Below are 21,601 nucleotides of genomic sequence, written 5' to 3' on the forward strand. Positions count from 1 at the left end.
AACTATCCACACCCATAACTACAACACATTAAATAATGGTAAATTCTAAATGTCCATATATATTCATAAGAATCCTCTTTGTCCAAAAATCCCACCATGCAATCAATCAAATATGTACTACATGTTATGCTCTTCAATTCTAAAATCTTCGTTTATATGATCACCACATGTAGACACCCATCCACCGACAGTAAAATGCTCTCACCTTTTTGATAGACCTCACAACAAGGTCTCATGCACCTGCCCCTTTTAGTGGGGTCACCTGTATCACAAGAGTAATGGTTTCCTCCAAGTCACTGGGGCTTCGCAAAGCATCTCCATCCTCAGCAATCCTTGGTGGAATCAGGGGTTCCCTGATGAAGTCACATGACTTAATGATGTAACGCGTAAGGAGGAGCTGTTGACATCATGCTGCACAAACAGGAAGTACACAGTCGGCCATTTTGTTGGTTGGTTTTAACCACACTAGCCTGTATTCCATGTGCACTAAATCTGTGCACCAAAATAGCTGAGTGTATTATTTTTTTTCAATAAATAGTGAGTTTTGAGTGGAGAGCACTATATTTCCGTCTTTGTTCCAAATTATTGAAAACATTCCACCAAGGATTGTTGAGGATGGAGATGGATTTAGGAGCCCCAATGACCTGGAGGAAACCATTATTCTTGTGATATAGGTGACCCCACTAAAAGAGGTTGTTGTGAGGTCTATCAAAAGGGTGAGAGCATATTACTGTCAGTGGATGGGTATCTACATGTGGTGATCATATAAACAAAGATTTTAGAAACGAAGAGCACAACATGTACTATATGGACACTTAGAATTTACCATTATTTTATGTGGTGTAGTTATGGGTGTGGATTGTTTTATATATATATGAGGATGAGTTAAAACGCATATATTTTATGTTTTGATATATACGCATATGGTACACTCATGTCCATTGAACATAATTTATTATAATACCTAGTTTTATGTTTTTTTATGTTTTGTAGTTATGGGTGTGGATTGTTTCAGATATATGGTGATGAGTTAAATGCATATATTTTATGCATGATTCTATGTTTTGAGATATACGTATATGATACATGCATGTCCACAGGACATACCTTATTATGAGATTCAGTTTAGGTATTGTTCTAGATATATATGTAACCAGGCTGCATTGAATAGTCTGATATAAAATATGCTGCCCCACAGTAGCATTTGCAGTTATTTATCAGAGAGTTATGTATGTGTTAAAATATAACTTTGCATTATAAGAAGAATGATGGTGTTATGAGACACTGCACTTTAAGAATTAAGCTTCATTTATTATCATTTTTTTAACTGTTTGATTTTATTAAATTGCCGACAGACGGAAAATATAGCTATGCATTGAAAAAATTATGTTGTACAATTAATTTATAAGCTTTTTTTTTTAGATCCAAGACTTAATTTGGACTACATTCTATATAGAAATATAACTTGTGTCAAATCCAAGTCCCCAAACCTACACATTTCTTAATTGCTACTTGTCATGTAAAGATTGATTTTCATATATCTAACCCTTGGGTAAGAAAACTGACAGATTCTATTTAGCATTACTGACCCATGGAATGATCAGAGAATGATTTGGCAGCATAGGAGACTGCCATTTATCAAATATACGCTTAGGTACATAATTAAAACGCACATTGGTATATCTTCATCAAACATCTCGAAGTAAATGAGGTTGGCTTGGGAATCAGTAATTCATGGCCAAGCAGGCCTTTAAGAAGTTAGCTAATCTGTTATATAAGATATAAGCATTAAGATTTGGTATTAGGAAACTTGGTATAAAGAGCAGGCTGGAGCACTGGTCTTTTAGCTTATATTTTGTCGCAGAAAAATGTGTGTGGAATTAGTTTAGCAAAGAGGCAATTTTTATTGGAACTGATTTGTTTTAATTTATTTGTAGTTTTGTATTTTTTAACATTCAGTCGACCTCACTAAATTCTCTTTTTCACTTCTAATCCCTCAGGGCCAGAATAAGACATTCATTTTCACTTAAACTTGAGATCCCCTTTAACATTTTGTGGGAGCTTTACTAAAACTGGAGCACTCAGATGCTGGTGCAACTGTGCATCGTAGCCAATCGGCTTCTAGCTTCAGCTTGTTCAATTAAGATTTGTCAATAAAACCTGGAAGCTGATTGGTTTCTATGCAAAGCTGCACCAGATTTTGCACGCTCCAGTTTTAGTAAATCTCCCCCTTTGTGTCATTGAGCCCAGTGCACCTAAACTACAGCTTATTGTATATAAAAATACTATGATCAGCCAGAATTGATAGCGGGACAGAGCGAACCTTCTGCAGGGAACTAGCAAGTCAGATCTTTCCTGTTAATGCTCATTTATATAGGCATAGAGATCTGTACACCCAGGTAGAGTGCCGTGTTTTTTTGCCAAGGAGGAATGGGTGGTCTGTGCAGTAAGACTGTTTTTGAAACGGTATTGGTCCTGCATAGGTGCACACTCAGGGATGTGTGTGAAGATCTGAGCAGCCACTTGGCCTGTCATTGATTTTAACAGGCTCACTTCATGCAGCTACATGGATCACCTTTGCCTCCCAGGCCGATCAACATGGTTATCTGCACGCGTTAACAGATTTGTGTACTCCCGTTATGACCCCTCAACGTTTATATTGAATGTTTATATATTTTTATAACTATTTAAAGGAAGATCTTTAAAATAGAGAAGAGGTCATATAATTGTATGTATTTGTGTGTGAGATCATTTATTCAACATGTACAATCCAAAGAAATCTAAAGTAAGAACTACTACAAAACCTGAAAATTTTTTAGCGACATTTATAGTGTTACTTGACCTTAAGAAAGTTTATGCCTACTGGCCACTCAGTAGATAATGATCACTAATGACTCCAGGGACACACGAAGAATTGCAATTACTTACTGCTGTTTCTGTGCGCAGTAACAAAATGAAATGACCTACATTTCAGCCCTTCAGTATAGACTTGTGAAGAAAATAAAGTGGGCTAAATTACCACAGATACTTATCAAATTATGTTGAATGCTGTGGATGTAATCATAAGGACTAAACAACACCAGTACTTCCTAATGCGTTATATACTGGACACTTATTTACTGAAACTGGAGAGTGCAAAATCTGGTGCAGCTCTGCATAGAAACCAATCAACTTTCAGGTTTTATTGCCAAAGCTTAATTTAACAAGCTGAGGTTAGAGGCTGATTGGCTACCATGCACACTAGATGCTGAGTGCACCATTTTTTGTAAATCTGTGTGTGTGTGTGCGTACATGTGTGTGTGTGTTTGTGTGTCTAATGAAAAGTAAATGCGGACTAAACAACTGTAGAGTACTTCAGTTATGTTGAACAGCTTGGATGTGCTAGAAATAATCAGCTGCACGACTGTAGAGCACGTTCTCAAAGTTATATTGGACAGATTATTTGTATCCAATAGGTGTTAAATGAATTTAGCAATTTTGAACAGCATTGTATTGAAATAGAGGACAGGAAAAAAAAAATATACTTTTTGGAGAATTATTGGCTGGTTGTTTTGCAGAGCAGGGGAAACAGATTAGAAAAAAAGATGGGAGGGGTGGTGGAAACTGCAAGAAAAACAGGAGCAGCAGATTAGGCCCAGGGTTAGCTAAACCTAAATTACATTTCCACATTTGCAGCCAGATTGGGATATCACCTACTTTTTTTGTCACATGTTCTCATTTACTTTGCATAACGTTTAAATCATTAAAATTGCTGTTTAGGCTTTTATTTGCTTAAAGCAGATTTACACATAAAGGAAACATTTATTATATTGAAGCTTACAAATTCTTAAATGTGGTGACTGCATTAGTTTTCTTTTTTAGTCCTTCTTTATTCTGGTGATCTGGCCAGTAAATCTGTTGTTTTTCAAAAGAAAAAGCTCTGTTGCAGAAATATCACTTATAGGGACAAGAAAAAACATTTAACACTGGCAGTTGTGCTTACAATTACTTGCTTGCTTTTATTTATGTAAAGACCTGTATCCCAAAAGTAAAACGTCTGTTTGCTGTAACTGCCTTCAAAGTGTGAGCTGCAGTTTGGCTTCAGTTTGTTAGTGTATTCAAATCTGCTAGTACATCTAACACTCCCCTCCCCCTAGACTGACAATGCTATTATCCAAATGTACCCATCCTGTGCTCATTCATCCAGAGTGGGGCACTGTAATAAAGGAATACTGATGCTGTCACCACTTCTAATGATTAAGCTGTAATATAATACATTTTTGGCTTTGGATTTAACACAGCCTGAACTAACTTCTTTTTTTCACACACGTTAAAATCTACAGTTTTGCTATAAAAGTACTTAAAGTTCCTAGAAAAGTAATTATTTTCTGAAAGCAGAGGGTTTCTGTACAATAGCTGAAATTTTTGCATAAAATCTGTGCAGCTGTTTAGCAAATCTATATTTTCAGTTAAAAATGCACTAAAATTAATTTTATTGCACTCAAACACAACTGAATCCCAGATTTCATGCACATAAGTCCTTGACACTCACTCATACCTTTGGCATGTGTTGAAGGATTTAATAAAAAAAATAAATATATATATATATATATATATATATATATATATATATATATATACAGTGAGGAACAGAAGTATTTGAACACTCTGCGATTTTGCAAGTTCTCCCACTTAGAATTCATGGAGGGATTTGAAATTCACATTGTAGGTGCATTCCCACTCTGAGAGACAGGATTAAAAAAACAATTCAGGAAATCACATTGTATGATTTTTAAAGAATTTATTTGTCTTGCACTACTGAAGATAAGTATTTGAACACCTAAGAAACATCTAGAATTCTGGCTCTCAAAGACCTGTTACTGTGCCTTTAAAAAGTCCACCTCTACTCCACTCATTAATCTAACTTAGTAGCACCTGCCTGAGCTCTTTAAAGACACCTGTCCACCCCACAGTTAGTCAGACGCCAGCTACTACCATGGGCAAGACCAAAGCTGTCAAAAGACACCAGAGACAAAATTGTGGACCTCCACAAGGCTGGAAAGGGCTATGGGGTAATTGCCAAGCAGCTTGGTGAAAATAGATCAACTGTTGGAGCAATTCTTAGAAAATGGAAGAGGCTAAAGACGACTGTCAGTCTCCCTCGGACTGGGGCTCCATGCAAGATCTCACCTCGTGGGGTATCACTGATGATAAGAAAGGTGAGGAATCAGCCCAGAACTACAAGGGAGGAGCTGGTCAATGACATGAAGAGAGCTGGGACCACAGTTTCAAAGGTCACTGTCGGTAGAACACTACGCCGTCATGGTTTCAAATCATGCATTGCACGGAAGGTTCCCCTGCTCCAGTCATCACATGTCCAGGCCCGTCTGAAGTTTGCCAATGACCATCTGGATGATCCAGAGGAGGCATGGGAGAAAGTCATGTGGTCAGATGAGACCAAAGTAGAACTTTTTGGTCTAAACTTAACTCGTCGTGTTTGGAGGAAAAAGGATGAGTTGCATCCCAAGAACACCATCCATACTGTGAAGCATGGGGGTGGTAACATCATGCTTTGGGGTTGCTTTTCTGCGAAGGGGACAGGACGACTGCACTGTATTAAGGAGAGGATGAATGGGGCCATTTATTGTGAGATTTTGAGCAACAACCTCCTTCCCTCAGTCAGATCATTGAAGATAGGTCGTGGCTGGGTCTTCCAACATGACAACGACCTGAAGCACACAGCCAGGATAACCAAGGAGTGGCTCCGTAAGAAGCATATCAAGGTTCTGGAGTGGCCTGCAGACCTAAATCCAATAGAACATCTTTGGAGGGAGCTGAAACTCCGTGTTGCTCAGCGACAGCCCCGAAACCTGACAGATCTAGAGGAGATCTGTGTGGAGGAGTGGGCCAAAATCCCTGTTGTAGTGTGTGCAAACCTGGTCAAGAACTACAGGAAACGTTTGACCTCTGTAATTACAAACAAAGGCTTCTGTACCAAATATTAACACTGATTTTCTCAGGTGTTCAAATACTTATGTTCAGCAGTGCAAGACAAATAAATTCTTTAAAATCATACAATGCGATTTCCTGAATTTTTTTTTAAAATTCTGTCTCTCAGAGTGGGAATGCACTTACAATGTGAATTTCAGACCCCTCCATGATTTCTAAGTGGGAGATCTTGCAAAATCGCAGGGTGTTTAAATACTTATGTTCCTCACTGTGTGTATATATATATAGAAAGATACCAAGTGTGTCAAGCTTGAAAAATAGTGAAAATTACAGTACCCAAAATTATCAGTAGGCAATGGTTTAAACCATAAATGATGGTCCTAGAGTTATTGAGCAGATTGTGCTTGATTAGCTGTTTCCCCCGACCACAGCAGTTGGGGGAATGGCAGCTCTGGAACTGTAAATGCTCAGAGATATACACTTCTGTCTTCATAGACAGCAGAAGAGATATGGGAATGGATGTTTCCCAATCTCACGCTTTCCATCCTGAGCACATTTTGTTTTGTAGCCTAAGGCTCTCAGGACAACCAGGAGCTGGTATAAGAAATCAAATACAAGGTCATGGCTACTACTGCAGCCGGGAGCTTATTGTAAACCCTTCTTACTCAGAGCATACTTCTAGAGTGGTGAAGTGGTTAAACATCCCACTTAACTTTCTCCTTCTACGTAATGTTAAGCAGGAGCCAAGTGAATTTTTTTTTACCGTAATTAACTTATCTGTATTAGGCTGGAAGATCTTCATTGTCAATTTTAAACTACATGTGCATTCTGTCTGTCCTAACAAATGGTTAAAGATCTAAATACTTAGGTGGTACATTGTATGTTAATGCACTGCCACTTAAAAAAAACTTCCACTATATCTGTCCCCTAAATGCACAATTTAAGCTATTCTGAGCCATACAAGCTGTCCTATGTAAAAACCTTCTCCAAAGAAAAAACTAGAAAGGTAGGGAAATGTTTTTAATTATTTTTAGGTATGCTGTATGAATGGGAACACATAACAAACATTTAATGGGAGGTTTCTCAAATCTGAGCGCAAAAGTAAAAATAGACTTTAACACCGGATTCACATTAATGTGGTGCAGGACATGGTATGTGTTTCACACAAAGACCCTTTTTTTTGGCGATCGCATCACATTTTCCGATCTGTTTCTTGGTGTCATTAATTTAATATTGATACACGCACCGCATTGCAGTTGCATGGCAAACCCACATGATTTGCAGTGTTTCCCACACCGCATCAGTGTGAACCCAGTCTAAGCAGAGAAGTAGAACTAGAAAAGTAGAAAAAGAAAATATACTTTTAAGGACTGTAGGCCTAATCACTTGACCAGGCCAATTCTGGCACTTTTTGTTTACATCTAAAAATCTATATTTTTGCTAGAAAATTACTTAAAACCTCCAAACATTATTTTTTTTAAGCACCTAGAGAATAAAATGGTATGTGTTGCAATTTTTTGTGTCACACAGTATATGCGCAGCAGTATTTCAAACACAATTTTTTGGGAAAAAATACACTTTAATTAATTTTAATGCACAAAAACAGTATATAATACCCAATTGTTTGGTAAAAAATAAACAATGATGTTACGCTGAGTAAATAGTTAGCTAACATGTCATGCTTTAAAATTGCGCAGACTCATGGTATGGTGACAAACTATGGTACTTTAAAATCTCCATAGGCGCAGCTTTAACCGCTTCCCGACCACCCTATAGCAGAAATACTGCTACCCATGCAGCCATTCACAGCCACGGCTGTCAATCATCGGGTCCCGGCTGGTAATTAACTCAACAGCGCCTGGTGATTGCCAAGCATCTTCAACAGGGAGGAGAACTGTTTGTAAACAAAACAGTTCTCCTCTCTGTCAGCTCCTGCACATTGCTTTGGAATACAAAGTGAAAATCCCTTCAATGTAATACTGTTTGTAGCATTGGAAGGCTGGAGAAACAACAACTATAAAAAAAGAGGGAACACATGAAAACCACTTAAATTGGGAGCTGAAGTGATCCCCAAAAAAAAGCCAGGGTCAACAAACTGGGGGGATACAAACAGCAAGGCAAAAAGGAAGCACGATCATTTATGAAATACTTACCCACACCAAAAAGATCCAATATTATAAGAATATGGAGAGAATGCACCCAGCGTTCAGAAAGTAGATAGAGTCCAGCAATAAATTGGAAATAATTATTAGTAGAAAAGTGTTAGATGGTCAATGCCTAGATGCCCAACAGACACGCAGACCTACCAAAAGTGGAGAGCCATATTCAAATTAACAATCTTAGTATCCAATAAAACATACATTACAGTGAAAATTCAAATGAATACTGAGATAACTGCCCCAAGGCACTTACCGAGTAGAATAACACTCATAAGAAAACCAACTAATTTCAAAGCATAAGAATATAAGTAGACTGATAGAGAAACAGCCCCTGTCAGGCAGTAATAATATGACATAGGTTGGATGGAAGCCTGTTCAGCTGTGGATCAATAGAAAAACAAAGATCTTCATTTTCAAATTCACTGAACTCTATATGAACTTTTTTTGATTTTACTGATTTTTATGATCACATCATTTTTAATATATATAAAATAGGTTTTATGTCTTACTTATTATTACTTTCTTTTTTTTGTGTATTTGGGCTCAAAAATCCCCATTCTCCACACCTCTTCTTCAGAGGGAGATTGTGATATTTCCCTTTTGATCAATGATTCTTATTGGGGATTGTGCCATTGTTATTTGAGTAACAAGTTCTCCCACCCAATATTCGTATTTAGTTTCTTAGTGAATGTAATCAATCAGCACACTATATCCCTCCCCCATAGTGTTTAGCAATAGGAGGTCACGTAGGAGGAGGGAGGGGAGTGTCATTTGCCACTGTGTTGGACTCTATAGTGGCTACACAGATAAGAAAAAGAAGGAAATGATGAGCTTAGAAAGGATCTGAAATTAGAGTATGCTCAGTAGAGGACACCAGCTGGTCTATACAATCTCCGGCTGCAGTGGAGACAAAGAGAAGATGGGAGGGACAGCTGAAAGAAAGATCAACCAGGTATTTTTCACTCTACACAAACTGAATGTGTTAGTGGCTTTGTGAGTATGCACACTCTCTTATACAGCATGTAATGAGAGTTTTCATAGTCTGTAATCAATGATACTGTAAAATTATGATCTCCTGAGGTATGTCCATAATAAATGGAAATAGTAAATTGTTCTAATTAGTAAATCCCTTAGCTGTGAGATGACAAGGCTCATCATTGTTAGAATGAATAACATAAATGAACAGGGAATAGGCTAAAATATTTTACAAAAGGCACAGTGGGGGTTATTTACTAAAGCTGGAGAGTGAAAAATCTGGTGCAGCTCTGCAAAGATATCGGTTTCCAGGTTTTATTGCCAAAGCTTAACTGTACAAGCTGAAGTTAGAAGCTGATAGGCCCATGCACAGCTGCTCCAGATTCCGAGTGCTCCACTTTTAGTAAATCTCCCCCAGTGTGTCTAATAAAATATTTATGTTATACTATGAAGCTTGTTTATATACAGTATGCTTCTTTTCCTGATCTAAAGGAATGATCATTTGTTTTCAGTAGTGCCATATCATGAAGTTAATATTAAATTTGTTTGTTCTTTTCTTAAAATCATCTTGAAACCTCACTGAGGCATTCTGTTCTCTGCTTCTTACATCACCAGCTTGCCATCCATCTTGTCGTAGCTGCCTGGGCCCAGAGGACTCCCACTGCACACAGTGTATAAAACCAGTGGACTCGCTTCAGGCAGTTCAGGAGTACAGAGGAAAGCCTTATGGGACATGTCAGTCTCATTGCAAGCCTCAGTTTTTTGTGGACAGTACCGGAATATGCCAGGGTAAGTATAACGGTATAATCCAAACTTTCTCATTCCTTGTTTCCATAATATGACCATGCTGAGGTAAAGCTGCTGATTAGAACAACTGGTAATCAAGATAACGATTTGGTTAATGTTTTCTAGGGCTGCTTGCACAAGACATGAATTAGTTATGTGTGCACCTGAGTATTCATTAATGTAGTCCACAGTGTTATTTCAATTCCTTTTGCTCTGCTACTGTATATTGTAATAGATATGATAAGAAAGGTGTAGCGTGAATAATAGGGGTTGTACAAGATACTGTTATTTTCTTATAGAAAATCAGTACATTTCTGAAATATACTGGCTTATTTACAGTATACCTATCACCATACCTCCCAACTTTTTGAGATGAGAACGAGGGTCACTTATTAGCAAAAGTGTGTAGGCATAGGACACACACCTCTGCCACATCCCCTTAAAGGAGAATTATACAAAAAAATTTTAGTTAAGTGCTTTTTTTAAGCACTGCTGTACCTTTATGTTGGCTTTTGAAATGTACAAATGCAACAATTTAGAAACTGGATGAAAGGTTTAGCACAATGAAACACTTTTAGAAAGATAAATAGTGCATTTTATATACAACTATATAGATCGGTCCAAAATGAGGGACAAATGAGGAGTAAAGAGGGACAGAGGGACTTTGTGCCAAATCAGGGACAGTCTCTCGAAATCAGGGACAGTTGGGAGCTATGCTATCACAATGGAAATATGCTGGCTACCATCGCTAACCTCCTTTAAAAGTGCTAGTTGTCTGGCTGTGCCTGGCTTCAGTATTCCTGAGTCATAGGTAGGAAACAAGCCTGTAGAAAGTTTAAGCCAGGAAAGTCAGAGTCCCTTACCTTTAAAATTGTTCCAGTGACCCAGACAGTACTGATGCCATTGAATCAGCATGACAGTAGGGAAAATTAGGTGCACGTCTGCATAGAAACCAATCAGCTTCCAGGTTTTATTGCCAAAGCTTTATTGAACAAGCTGAAGTTGGAAGCTGATTGGCTACCATGCACAGCTGCACCAGATTCTGAGTGCACCAGTTTTAGTAAATCTCCTCCAATATCTGCTGTGGCTGATGAAAAGTGAAATGTAGTTTGAATGGTTTTATTAAATATACCTGACTGTGCCTTGTGATGGGAATAATTTCAATGATTTTCCCCCTTAATCCTTTTATATACTGCCCAATAACCACAGATGTTTATGATTACATAGTTCCATACACATGCTACCGTATAAAATAAATCTATAATTGTTCATGTAATGAATTAATAAGCTTTAATCATTTAATTAATGCAAATCATTCATAAGAAAGTAATATGCTAAGATAATCAAAAAGGCAGCCTAGCTAAAATGTTGCCACCCTATGCCTTATTGTATGTTGCTTTTCCACAAATTCAAGCCTAGTCATATACTGTTTCTGCACCACAGTTATACATTGATAAGCCAAGCCATTCTGCTTCTCTTGTTGGTGTGCCATCAATTTAAAGCTGTTCATGTTGCTGTTAATTTGTGTTTGCAGTCCGTACCTAATAAAGCTTTGATCGTCCTATCTCATGATTAGAGAATTTGCAAAAAAAACCTGAAAGTGAATCTGTGTCCAGGCTATAGGAATTCAAGTATTTACATAATTTTAAGAAACAATAAATAAGACTATCCTAAAGGAAGATACCTTGGAAGAGAAGAGATATTATATGCACCTCTCTCCGGAGGCCTGTGTGTCCTACTTTCCTTTCTCCGTCTCCTACATCTCTGTGCAATCTTTTAGTGCTAACGGGTCAGAAGGTGAATCATGGCATGCAAGGAGGAACACAGGCATCCGACACTCCTGGAAATGTTCAATACCAAAGAGACAAACATTATTGGAATGGATGTAAATTAAGAGACACAGGTCCCCAGAGAAGTTAGTATAATGCCCCTTCTATTGCAGGTCACCTTTCTTTAGGATGGTCTTTTACAATTGCCTACACTTTAAAACAAACCCTGACTTCCCGCTGCAGGACTGAGAAGCAATTCATTTTCAAAGTTCATAAAACAGCTAGTCGAGCAGCTTTATTTCACTGTGTTCTCTCCCATCAGCAGTTTGGCAGCCTTCAAATGTAAGCATTGCGCACCTGCTCTTTGTTTACATTAGAAGGCTGGAAGCCTGCCAAGTGATCGCTGGGAGAGAGAATACAGGTTTGCCAACCATATTATGCAGTAAATGGTCAGAGGCAAAGGGTAGAGCTGAATGGTTATGTGCATTAAAGTAAGCAGGTCAGCCAAACACCAAGGCCTAGGCAAAAATTAGTCCCTGGGTGAGGTAACGCTATTAAAAATCTGATTATTATTCCACCACCGTGCTGTTAGGATTATGGAGGATGAATGGATGCACAGTGCCTGCTGCTAGTTATATGTCCATAGTATGGCCACAGATTTACTTGAAGTTCTAAAATACACATGAAAAAATAATTCAGGTCACCAGAATCATTGGTGGTAACCCCCATAGCAATCAGATGTTTACTTCCAGAAGAATAATCATTGGGGTCATTTTTCATGTTAGCATCACCAACTTTTTATTTTCCTACTTTGTGTGTGTCATCTGCCTTGTCAGATTTATATTTTTCCTTTTCATTGTTTGGGGCATTTTATCTAAGTAGTTATTTTTGACTATTAGAATGAGAATCTTTAAGAAATAGAGATTTGTTTGCACAGTACATTTTTTTCTAGAAACAGTGGTGTGATTCTTTATGCTCCTTTTGAAAGATCCCTGCATTAATATTTGTAGAAATCATGCAGTTTTTAGAACACACAATCAAGAGATTTCAAAACGACCCTAAGGACAGTTTTCTGGCGGTAGTTCCCATTAAGTATTACTAAGCCCAGGACCCTGCATTCACTATATTTGGTCTCCCACAGTACACAGAACATGGAAATGCAATGACTTTAGTAAATATAAACTGATAAATACCTTTTCTCAGTAGTTAGAGCAGTCTTGTGACTTCTACCAGTGTCCAGCTGAGCACTGGGTAAAGCTTGTAGAAGGAGTTTTCACTCTCCCCTGATTGTCCTATGAGGCGGCATGACCCCTGCCCCTCTGTCTGGACAGCGCTGATTGGCCCTGTGCTGATCACATACATCTCCCAAGAAAAAAAAAACTCTCTAGCAATACACACCAGACTGAGAATGTGCAGCTTGCCACAAGGCTTTGTTCTATCAGCAGATGGATTTGGAAAAGTAGAAGAAGGGGAGGATCATAAAAGACAGGATCAAACATTCTTTTTACACAATGCAGAGGATTAACCGCTTAGGTTCCACAGTGAGTATAACAAACATGCTTTACTGCATATACAGACTGAATTTACTTTTGTGGGTTCAGTAACACTTTAAGAATTACCTGTGCCTAATTCAGGAAAGTATTTGTGCCAGTGTTGGTAACATTACCATCATGTAAAGCAAATTCTGATGGTTGTTACTACCGTCACTTTAACCTCCTTGGCGGTATGATTCTTTCCGATTTTTGGTGGTGAAAGCGGTACCATTTTTTTGCATGGAAATATGTAGTTTTTTTATTGTAGGCCTGTAATTTTTAGGAATAACTCACTGAAATCTGTCCGAACAAGAGTCTAGTAAACATCCCGGGTAGGATAAAATTTGAAACACGTAATCATAAATTATAATTTAATAATCATAAAAAATAATAATATAATAATAATACATTTAATTCAATAATATAATCAAACCAAAAACACTGAAATGTGAAATATAGCACCAAGTTAGCACATTGCTGAGCAAAGTCGCAAAATCGTTTTCAGTGTCTGATGACGAATTTCCCCACAAATCATTATCGCTCAATTCTGCAAGTGGTTCTAATTTACTATCGCTGTTCTCTAGCTGATCTAAAACCGCTTTTGACCTAAAGGGACACTTTTTGGATGCCATGGACATTTCTCAGTTTCCAGGCAGAAAGAACAGACAAAATGCAGGCAGGGCGCAGGACAAAGCATTAGGGACAAGATGTATGTGAAATTGGTTGAGACAGCAATGTTTTACTATGTAAAATGTAAAAAAAAAAAAAAGACATTTTTTAAAATTTTTAAATTTCCCGCCGCCAGCGGCGCCCGTACGTCCCGACGTCACAGGGACAGGACACAGAAGCCGGATGCCGGCATCGGCCGGAGGAGATGGCCGGGACGCTGCAGGGGACACATCGTGGGAGCGCAGGGTAAGGTAAGTGAAGAACAAATGCCGGAGCAGTGCCGCATGGTATTCCCGAGTGTAGCTCGGGGTTACCGTTTGTGGTACTGAAATGTTACCCCGAGCTACACTCGGGAATACCGCCAAGGAGGTTAAGAATCTATCACTATAGCAGCGACAGATTCCTAAACAATTACCTCCAATTGTCAGTGCAGGAAACTGGCAGTAATCAAGACCATCTCTTGTCTGGGGTACAAAGGTAAGCCAGTACTCAGAGTGGGACGTGCCCATATATATTTATGACAGCTCCCCGCACAGGGCTCCATCCCCTGCCTCATTTAGCTGTCAGCCAGGAGATTCCCCAGCAGAAAGCTAAATGTAAACAACAGGGTGGGGACAGCTGATGTCGTTACCTAAATATGGGCGATGCCCATATTTCGATAATGACTTGTCACTGGTTTGGCAAAGCCTGATGGTGAACTGAGAGACTGGTTCATCATTGGGTCCACACAACTTTTGAGTGACAGTGCACAGCAGTGGGTGGATTCAAAGTCGGCTATTGGACTGAATAGCTGCTATGAATCCACCCCCTCTTCAGTGCGCTGTCAGTCAGAAGTAGAGTAGACCTGATGCGGGACTAGTCTCTCAGTTCATCATCAGGTTCTGCCCTTCTCTAGTATAAAACTCTTCAGCCATGTGCCCATCGGTGTTATGGGTGCAGTGGCCAGGTAGGGAGGGCTAGAGTGAGCGCACTGGGAAGGGAGTGTCCAGTGTGGATTAATTTATCCTGTCTGTTACAGGTACATGATTTAAGAGCAAACACCAACACTTTCAGATCTGTACCCCAACGGAATTCTAAAGGGTGTATAGAATATAAGTAAAGTCTACAGTTAGGAGGCAGACATATAATACTAACAAGGCAGGTATATATACTGCTAAGAATTGATTGTAGTGGGTATCTGTTTATTGCATTGACTTGTAATTCAACAGCACTTAGAAATATATTGATGAAAAATGTACTTCCCTGGGAATTCAGCCAAAAAAGAAACACATATCAGATGGCAAAATCATATACCGTCACCAGACCCAGAGTAGCTTTACACAATAGCTTCCTCTGACACTTACTGGCAATAAATACCATTCCTACAAATCCTAGTGGGAACAGAAATACAGTTTCAAAAAGTAAACTGAAAGGTGATAGGCACACACATTTATTTCACACATTTATTTTGCACCTTTTCAATGTGTGCGTAATACATAAAACATGTTTGAATAAATTAATGATTATGTCAGTGCTTCAAAATATCCATTCTGCCTAAATTATTAAGCTCAGGGTTACATCAAAGAAACGTATATACAGTGGGGATCGAAAGTTTGGGCACCCCAGCTAAAAATTTGTATTAATGTGCATAAAGAAGCCAAGGAAAGATGGAAAAATCTCCAAAAGGCATCAAATTACAGATTAGACATTCTTATAATATGTCAACAAAAGTTAGATTTTATTTCCATCATTTACACTTTCAAAATAACAGAAAACAAAAAAATGGCGTCTGCAAAAGTTTGGGCACCCTGCAGAGTTAATATCTTGTACTGCCCCCTTTGGCAAGTATCTGTCAAGGTCCTACCTTTTCCCTGAGGTTATGTTACTCCATGTGCTGGCGTCCATCTTGGATTCTGCTGTGCATGATGGGAATCCTTTTTATGCCTTCAGGTCTCTGAGGTCCACCCCCCAGAGGGGCGTGGCTGATGACATATAAGCCTGTGGCCCGCACATGCTCTTGGCACTTGTGTCTTTGTGTTACTATTACTCTGTTCTGACTCTCGTGTCTCTCCTGGTATTCTGATTCGGCTTGTGACTTGACTATTCTTTGTATTCTCCTTTGATCTGACCCTCTGTTGCTGAACCCGGCTTGTGACCTGTGATTCTCATCTGCTGTCCTGTACTGTTTTGTCCTGTTGTTGTTGACCCCGGCTTGTCTGACTACTCTTTTGTTTCTTCCACCAGCTACACGCCATTGGCGGCGGCCATTACCGCAGCTGAGGTGTCTCGGGGGCCGCGACCTGGTTCCTGGCTGCGTCAAGTCCATCCCCACCATCAGGGGCCCTGGTGAAGGGCAGCCTGGGACTTAGACTCCGCGCCCTGAGGGACTTCGGTCTGTGGGTGGTGGTTGTCGTCAGCCAGTGCGTTACATTGTTAGGCCAGCCTGTCTGTTCCTCGGCTCCTGCCCTGACATTACACAAGTGCCATGAACCCTGACGGTGCAGGCACGCCTTCGCTCCCAACGCTAGTCGCCAGACTCGATCAACAGGATCACCTGTTGGATCAGTTCGCTCAGGCGTTGCAAACTCTGCTTGCACGCACTGCACACCTTGCTCCTGGTGCTATTAGGCCGGTAGTCACTCCGGTGGTCTCTCCCGCTGCTTCTCCGCCTATTGCGTCCACCACCTCGGTGGCTGCATCAGCGGCACCCAGAGGTATGACTGGCTCTGCCCCTCTTCCACAGCGCTTTGGGGGTGAGCCGAGTCAGTGTCGTTGGTTCCTCAACCAGGTGGGTATTTATTTTGAATTAATACCCCACGCCTTCCCGTCTGAGAGGTCAAAGGTTGGGTTCCTAATTTCACTACTCGCAGACAAGGCCTTGGCCTGGGCAAATCCCTTATGGGAGAGGAACGACCCGGTGATTCAAGATTTTTCCGGTTTTGTCGATGCCTTCCATAGGGTATTCGATGTACCGGCTCGTTCCGCCTCGGCGGCCAAGCTGCTCATGACCATGCATCAGGGTTCACGGACCGTGGCCGAGTACGCCATAGAGTTTCGTACCCTGGCGGCAGAGGTCGGTTGGAACAATGAGGCTCTGGTGGCTGCGTTTTCCCATGGTCTTTCTGACACACTGAAGGACGAGATTGCAGCTAAGGAACTGCCTGTGGTGTTGGAGGAGCTCATCTCTTTCCTGATCCTGATTGACACCAGGCTCAGGGAGAGGCCTTCACTCAAGGAACGCCTGCGGAGGCCTTCCTATCGACTGGCACCTGCGTTTTCTGTCCCACCCGTTCCTCCCTCTCCTCCCACGCCTCCTGGGGATGGATTGTCTGGTGGTGAGCCCATGCAGCTGGGGTTTGCTCGCCTTTCCGAGGGGGAGCGGGCCGCTCGGCGTCGGGAGGGTCGCTGCCTGTACTGTGGTCTTGGTGGGCACTTTCGGCAGTCCTGTCCGGTCCGTCCGGGAAACGCTCGCACCTGAGATCCTGTCGGGGACAGATCTTGGGTGGAGTCTCCTCGTCCCCGGCGTTCCGCAGAGATAAGCCACTGATCACCGTTGTCCTCTCTTGGGCGGAGGGCTCGGTGACGGCCCAGGCGTTGGTAGATTCTGGGGCCAGCGGGTTGTTTATGGACAGCTCGTTTGCTGCCCAGCACTCCATTCCCCTGCAGGCTCGAGTTACCCCATTGGTTCTCGAGGCGATAGATGGCAGGCCCCTGCAACCACCGCAGGTTACCCACGAGACTGTGCCAGTGGAAGTAGCTATTGGGGCTGTTGACAGGGAGTTGGCCTGTTTCCAGGTGATTTCTTCTCCGCACTATTCGGTGGTTTTGGGGTATCCCTGGCTCCAGAGGCACAATCCAACCTTCAATTGGCAAACAGCCGAGATTCTCTCGTGGTCTCCACAGTGTGGGGCCGGGTGCATCAGTGGGCCGGTTAAGGTGTTGTGCTTCCTCCTCGGACTCTGCGTTGCCCTCTGATTATGGGGAGTACCAGGACGTGTTTGATAAGGTATGCGCTGGTGCCTTACCTGCTCATCGTCCTTACGACTGCGCCATATCCTTGCAACCTGGTGCCACTCCTCCGCGTGGCAGGGTGTATCCTCTCTCGGTTGCGGAGAATAAGGCCATGGAGGAATACGTTGCGGATGCGCTTTCCCGGGGGCACGTTCGTAAGTCTACTTCCCCAGCAGGAGCGGGCTTTTTCTTTGTAAAGAAGAAGGGTGGTGAATTGAGGCCTTGCATTGATTATAGGGGTCTTAATCGAATCACCACTAAGAATGCCTACCGGATTCCCTTGATTACTGAGTTATTCGACCGCCTTAAGGGGGCAACAGTCTTTACCAAACTTGACCTTAGGGCGGCGTACAACCTTGTACGGATCAAACAGGGGGATGAGTGGAAGACCGCGTTTAACACCAGAACCAGTCACTACGAATACCTGGTGATGCCCTTCGGGTTGTGTAATGCGCCCGCAGTTTTTCAGGAATTCATAAATGATGTCCTTCGTGACTTGTTGCAGCAGTGCGTGGTAGTTTACTTGGATGACATCCTGGTTTACTCTGCCTCCATGGAGTCCCATATCCAGGATGTCAAGCAGGTGCTGCAACGATTACGTGAGAACGAACTTTTTTGTAAACTTGAGAAGTGCGAATTCCATCGATCCCAAGTTGCCTTTTTAGGCTACATCATTTCTGCGGAGGGATTCTCCATGGACCCTCAGAAGGTTTCGGCGGTTCTGCAGTGGCCTCGTCCCAATGGTCTTCGGCCCATTCAGCGCTTTTTGGGTTTTGCCAACTACTATCGGAAGTTCATCCGGAACTTCTCCACGCTGGCAAAGCCTCTCTCAGACCTAACCAAGAAGGGCAGTAATCCTCACGAGTGGCCACCCGAGGCCATCGTAGCGTTCGAGGCTCTGAAATCCGCCTTCGCGTCGGCTCCGATACTGTCTCATCCCAATCCTGGATTGCCCTTCGTCCTTGAGGTTGATGCATCCGAGACGGGAGTAGGCGCTCTCCTGTCTCAACGTCGGTCGCCCGATGGACCCCTACTTTCCTGTGGGTTCTACTCCAGGAAGCTTTCCTCTGCAGAGTGCAACTACCAGATTGGAGATAGGGAGTTGTTGGCAATCATTCTGTCTCTCAAGGAATGGAGGCACCTGCTCGAGGGCTCCGCGGTTCCAGTCCTCATTCTTACCGATCAGAAGAACCTGACTTATCTTTCGGAGGCCAAAAGATTGACACCCCGCCAGGCCAGATGGGCTCTGTTCTTGTCACGCTTCAACTATGTGGTTTCATATTTGCCTGGTTCCAAGAATGTCAGGGCTGATGCGTTATCACGGCAATACTCTGAGTTGTCCAGGGAAGACTCTGAGCCAATCTCAGTTATTCCTCCAGATCAGATCCTGGCTGCCATTCGCACCAGTCTGACCTCTCCTCTTGGGGAGCAGATTTTGGCGGCTCAATCTGATGCTCCCTCCGGGAAGCCGGAGGGTAGATGTTTTGTACCCGAGGGATTGCTCACCCGCCTACTGCGTACCTACCATAACGCCAAAACTGCCGGGCATCCGGGGAAGAACCAGCTGTGTTGGGTCGTCTCTCGCTTATTCTGGTGGCCAACCCTCCATGCCGACATTGCCTCTTATGTAGCGGCATGTTCGATCTGTGCCCAGAATAAGTCTCCACGGCATCTCCCTTTGGGTCTTCTGCAACCCATTCCCAATGGGGAGCGTCCTTGGTCACATCTAGGGATGGACTTTATTGTAGACCTCCCGGTGTCTCGGGTCATACGGTCATCCTCATGATCGTCGATCGGTTTTCCAAGATGTGCCATTGCATTCCACTCAGGAAATTACCAACAGCGCAAGAACTGGCCACGGTCTTTTCCAGGGAGATTTTTCGCCTGCATGGGTTGCCTAAGGTGATTGTCTCGGACCGCGGGAGTCAGTTCGTGTCCAGATTCTGGCACGCCTTCTGCTCCCAGTTGGGTATTAGTCTCTCCTTTTCCTCAGCCTACCACCCGCAGTCCAATGGGGCTGCGGAGCGTTCCAATCAGGCCTTAGAACAATTCCTTCGATGTTATATTTCAGACCATCAGGACGATTGGGCCGATCTCCTGCCTTGGGCAGAGTTTGCCAGGAACTCGGCGGTCAACTCCTCCTCCGGGATGTCGCCCTTCACGGCCAACTATGGGTTCCAACTCGCAGTATTACCTGAGAGGTTCTCACCACAGGACATTCCGGCTGTGGAGAACCATCTTGCTGCCCTGCGTTCTTCATGGGGGCAGATCCAGAGGGCCTTGAGGGACTCAGCTCAGCGCCAAATGTTCCAGGCTGATCGCAGACGGTTGCCCGCTCCTTCATACCAGGTCGGCGATCGGGTGTGGTTGTCTACTCGCAACTTCAATCTTCGGGTGCCCACACCCAAACTAGCTCCCCGTTTTGTCGGTCCTTTCCGCATTCTCCGCAAAGTGAATCCGGTGGCCCATGCCCTTGCCCTTCCGTCTGGGATGCGGATCTCCAATATCTTTCATGTTTCCCTGTTGAAACCTCTGATCTGCAATCGCTTCACTACCTCTCTGCCTCGGCCCCGTCCTGTCCGGGTTGACGGTCATGAGGAGTATGAGGTGAGCCGGATCCTGGACTCTCGATTGGTGCGCGGTCGATTACAGTTCCTGGTTCATTGGCGCGGTTATGGTCCTGAGGAGCGTTCCTGGGTTCCTTCCGCGGATGTCCATGCTCCTGCCCTCCTCCGCGCTTTTCATACCCGCTTTCCTCAGAAACCTTTTGTTGAGCCGCGGAGGGGGAGGGGCCCTTGAGAAGGAGGTACTGTCAAGGTCCTACCTTTTCCCTGAGGTTATGTTACTCCATGTGCTGGCGTTCATCTTGGATTCTGCTGTGCATGATGGGAATCCTTTTTATGCCTTCAGGTCTCTGAGGTCCACCCCCCAGAGGGGCGTGGCTGATGACATATAAGCCTGTGGCCCGCACATGCTCTTGGCACTTGTGTCTTGTGTCTTTGTGTTACTATTACTCTGTTCTGACTCTCGTGACTCTCCTGGTATTCTGATTCGGCTTGTGACTTGACTATTCTTTGTATTCTCCTTTGATCTGACCCTCTGTTGCTGAACCCGGCTTGTGACCTGTGATTCTCGTCTGCTGTCCTGTACTGTTTTGTCCTGTTGTTGTTGACCCCGGCTTGTATGACTACTCTTTTGTTTCTTCCACCAGCTACACGCCATTGGCGGCGGCCACTACCGCAGCTGAGGTGTCTCGGGGGCCGCGACCTGGTTCCTGGCTGCGTCAAGTCCATCCCCACCATCAGGGGCCCTGGTGAAGGGCAGCCTGGGACTTAGACTCCGCGCCCTGAGGGACTTCGGTCTGTGGGTGGTGGTTGTCGTCAGCCAGTGCGTTACATTGTTAGGCCAGCCTGTCTGTTCCTCGGCTCCTGCCCTGACAGTATCCCAGCTTGTAAACGCTTTTTGTAGCCAGCCAAGAGTCTTTCAATTCTTGTTTGAGGTATCTTTGCCCATTCTTCCTTACAAAAGTCTTCCAGTTCTTTGAGATTTCTGGGCTGTCTGTCACGCACTGCTCTTTTAAGGTCTATCCATAGATTTTCAATTATGTTGAGGTCAGGAGATTGTGAAGGCCATGGCAAAACCTTCAGTTTACGCCTCTTGATGTAATCCCCCGTGGATTTCAAGGTGTGTTTAGGATCATTATCCATTTGTAGAAGACATCCTCTCTTTAACTTCAGCTTTTTCACAGATGGCATCAAGTTACCATCCAAAATTTGCTGAAATTTTATTGAAT

General features: G+C 42.8%; 1 protein-coding gene across 1 annotated transcript in view; it reads left to right on the forward strand.

Moving 5' to 3' along the window:
- The window catches only part of FRAS1 (Fraser extracellular matrix complex subunit 1), a 680,896-nt gene that overhangs the window by 307,325 nt on the left and 351,970 nt on the right, over positions 1-21,601 (forward strand). Inside the window, exon 18 of the mRNA XM_089676214.1 lies at positions 9,678-9,851. Within this exon, the coding sequence (XP_089532340.1) occupies positions 9,678-9,851 (174 nt within the window). The remainder of the gene's footprint in view (positions 1-9,677; positions 9,852-21,601) is intronic.

Source organism: Staurois parvus, unplaced genomic scaffold, assembly GCF_062004578.1.
Source record: "Staurois parvus isolate SC_StPar_1 unplaced genomic scaffold, SC_StPar_1.0 ptg000013l, whole genome shotgun sequence".
Taxonomy (NCBI): domain Eukaryota; kingdom Metazoa; phylum Chordata; class Amphibia; order Anura; family Ranidae; genus Staurois; species Staurois parvus.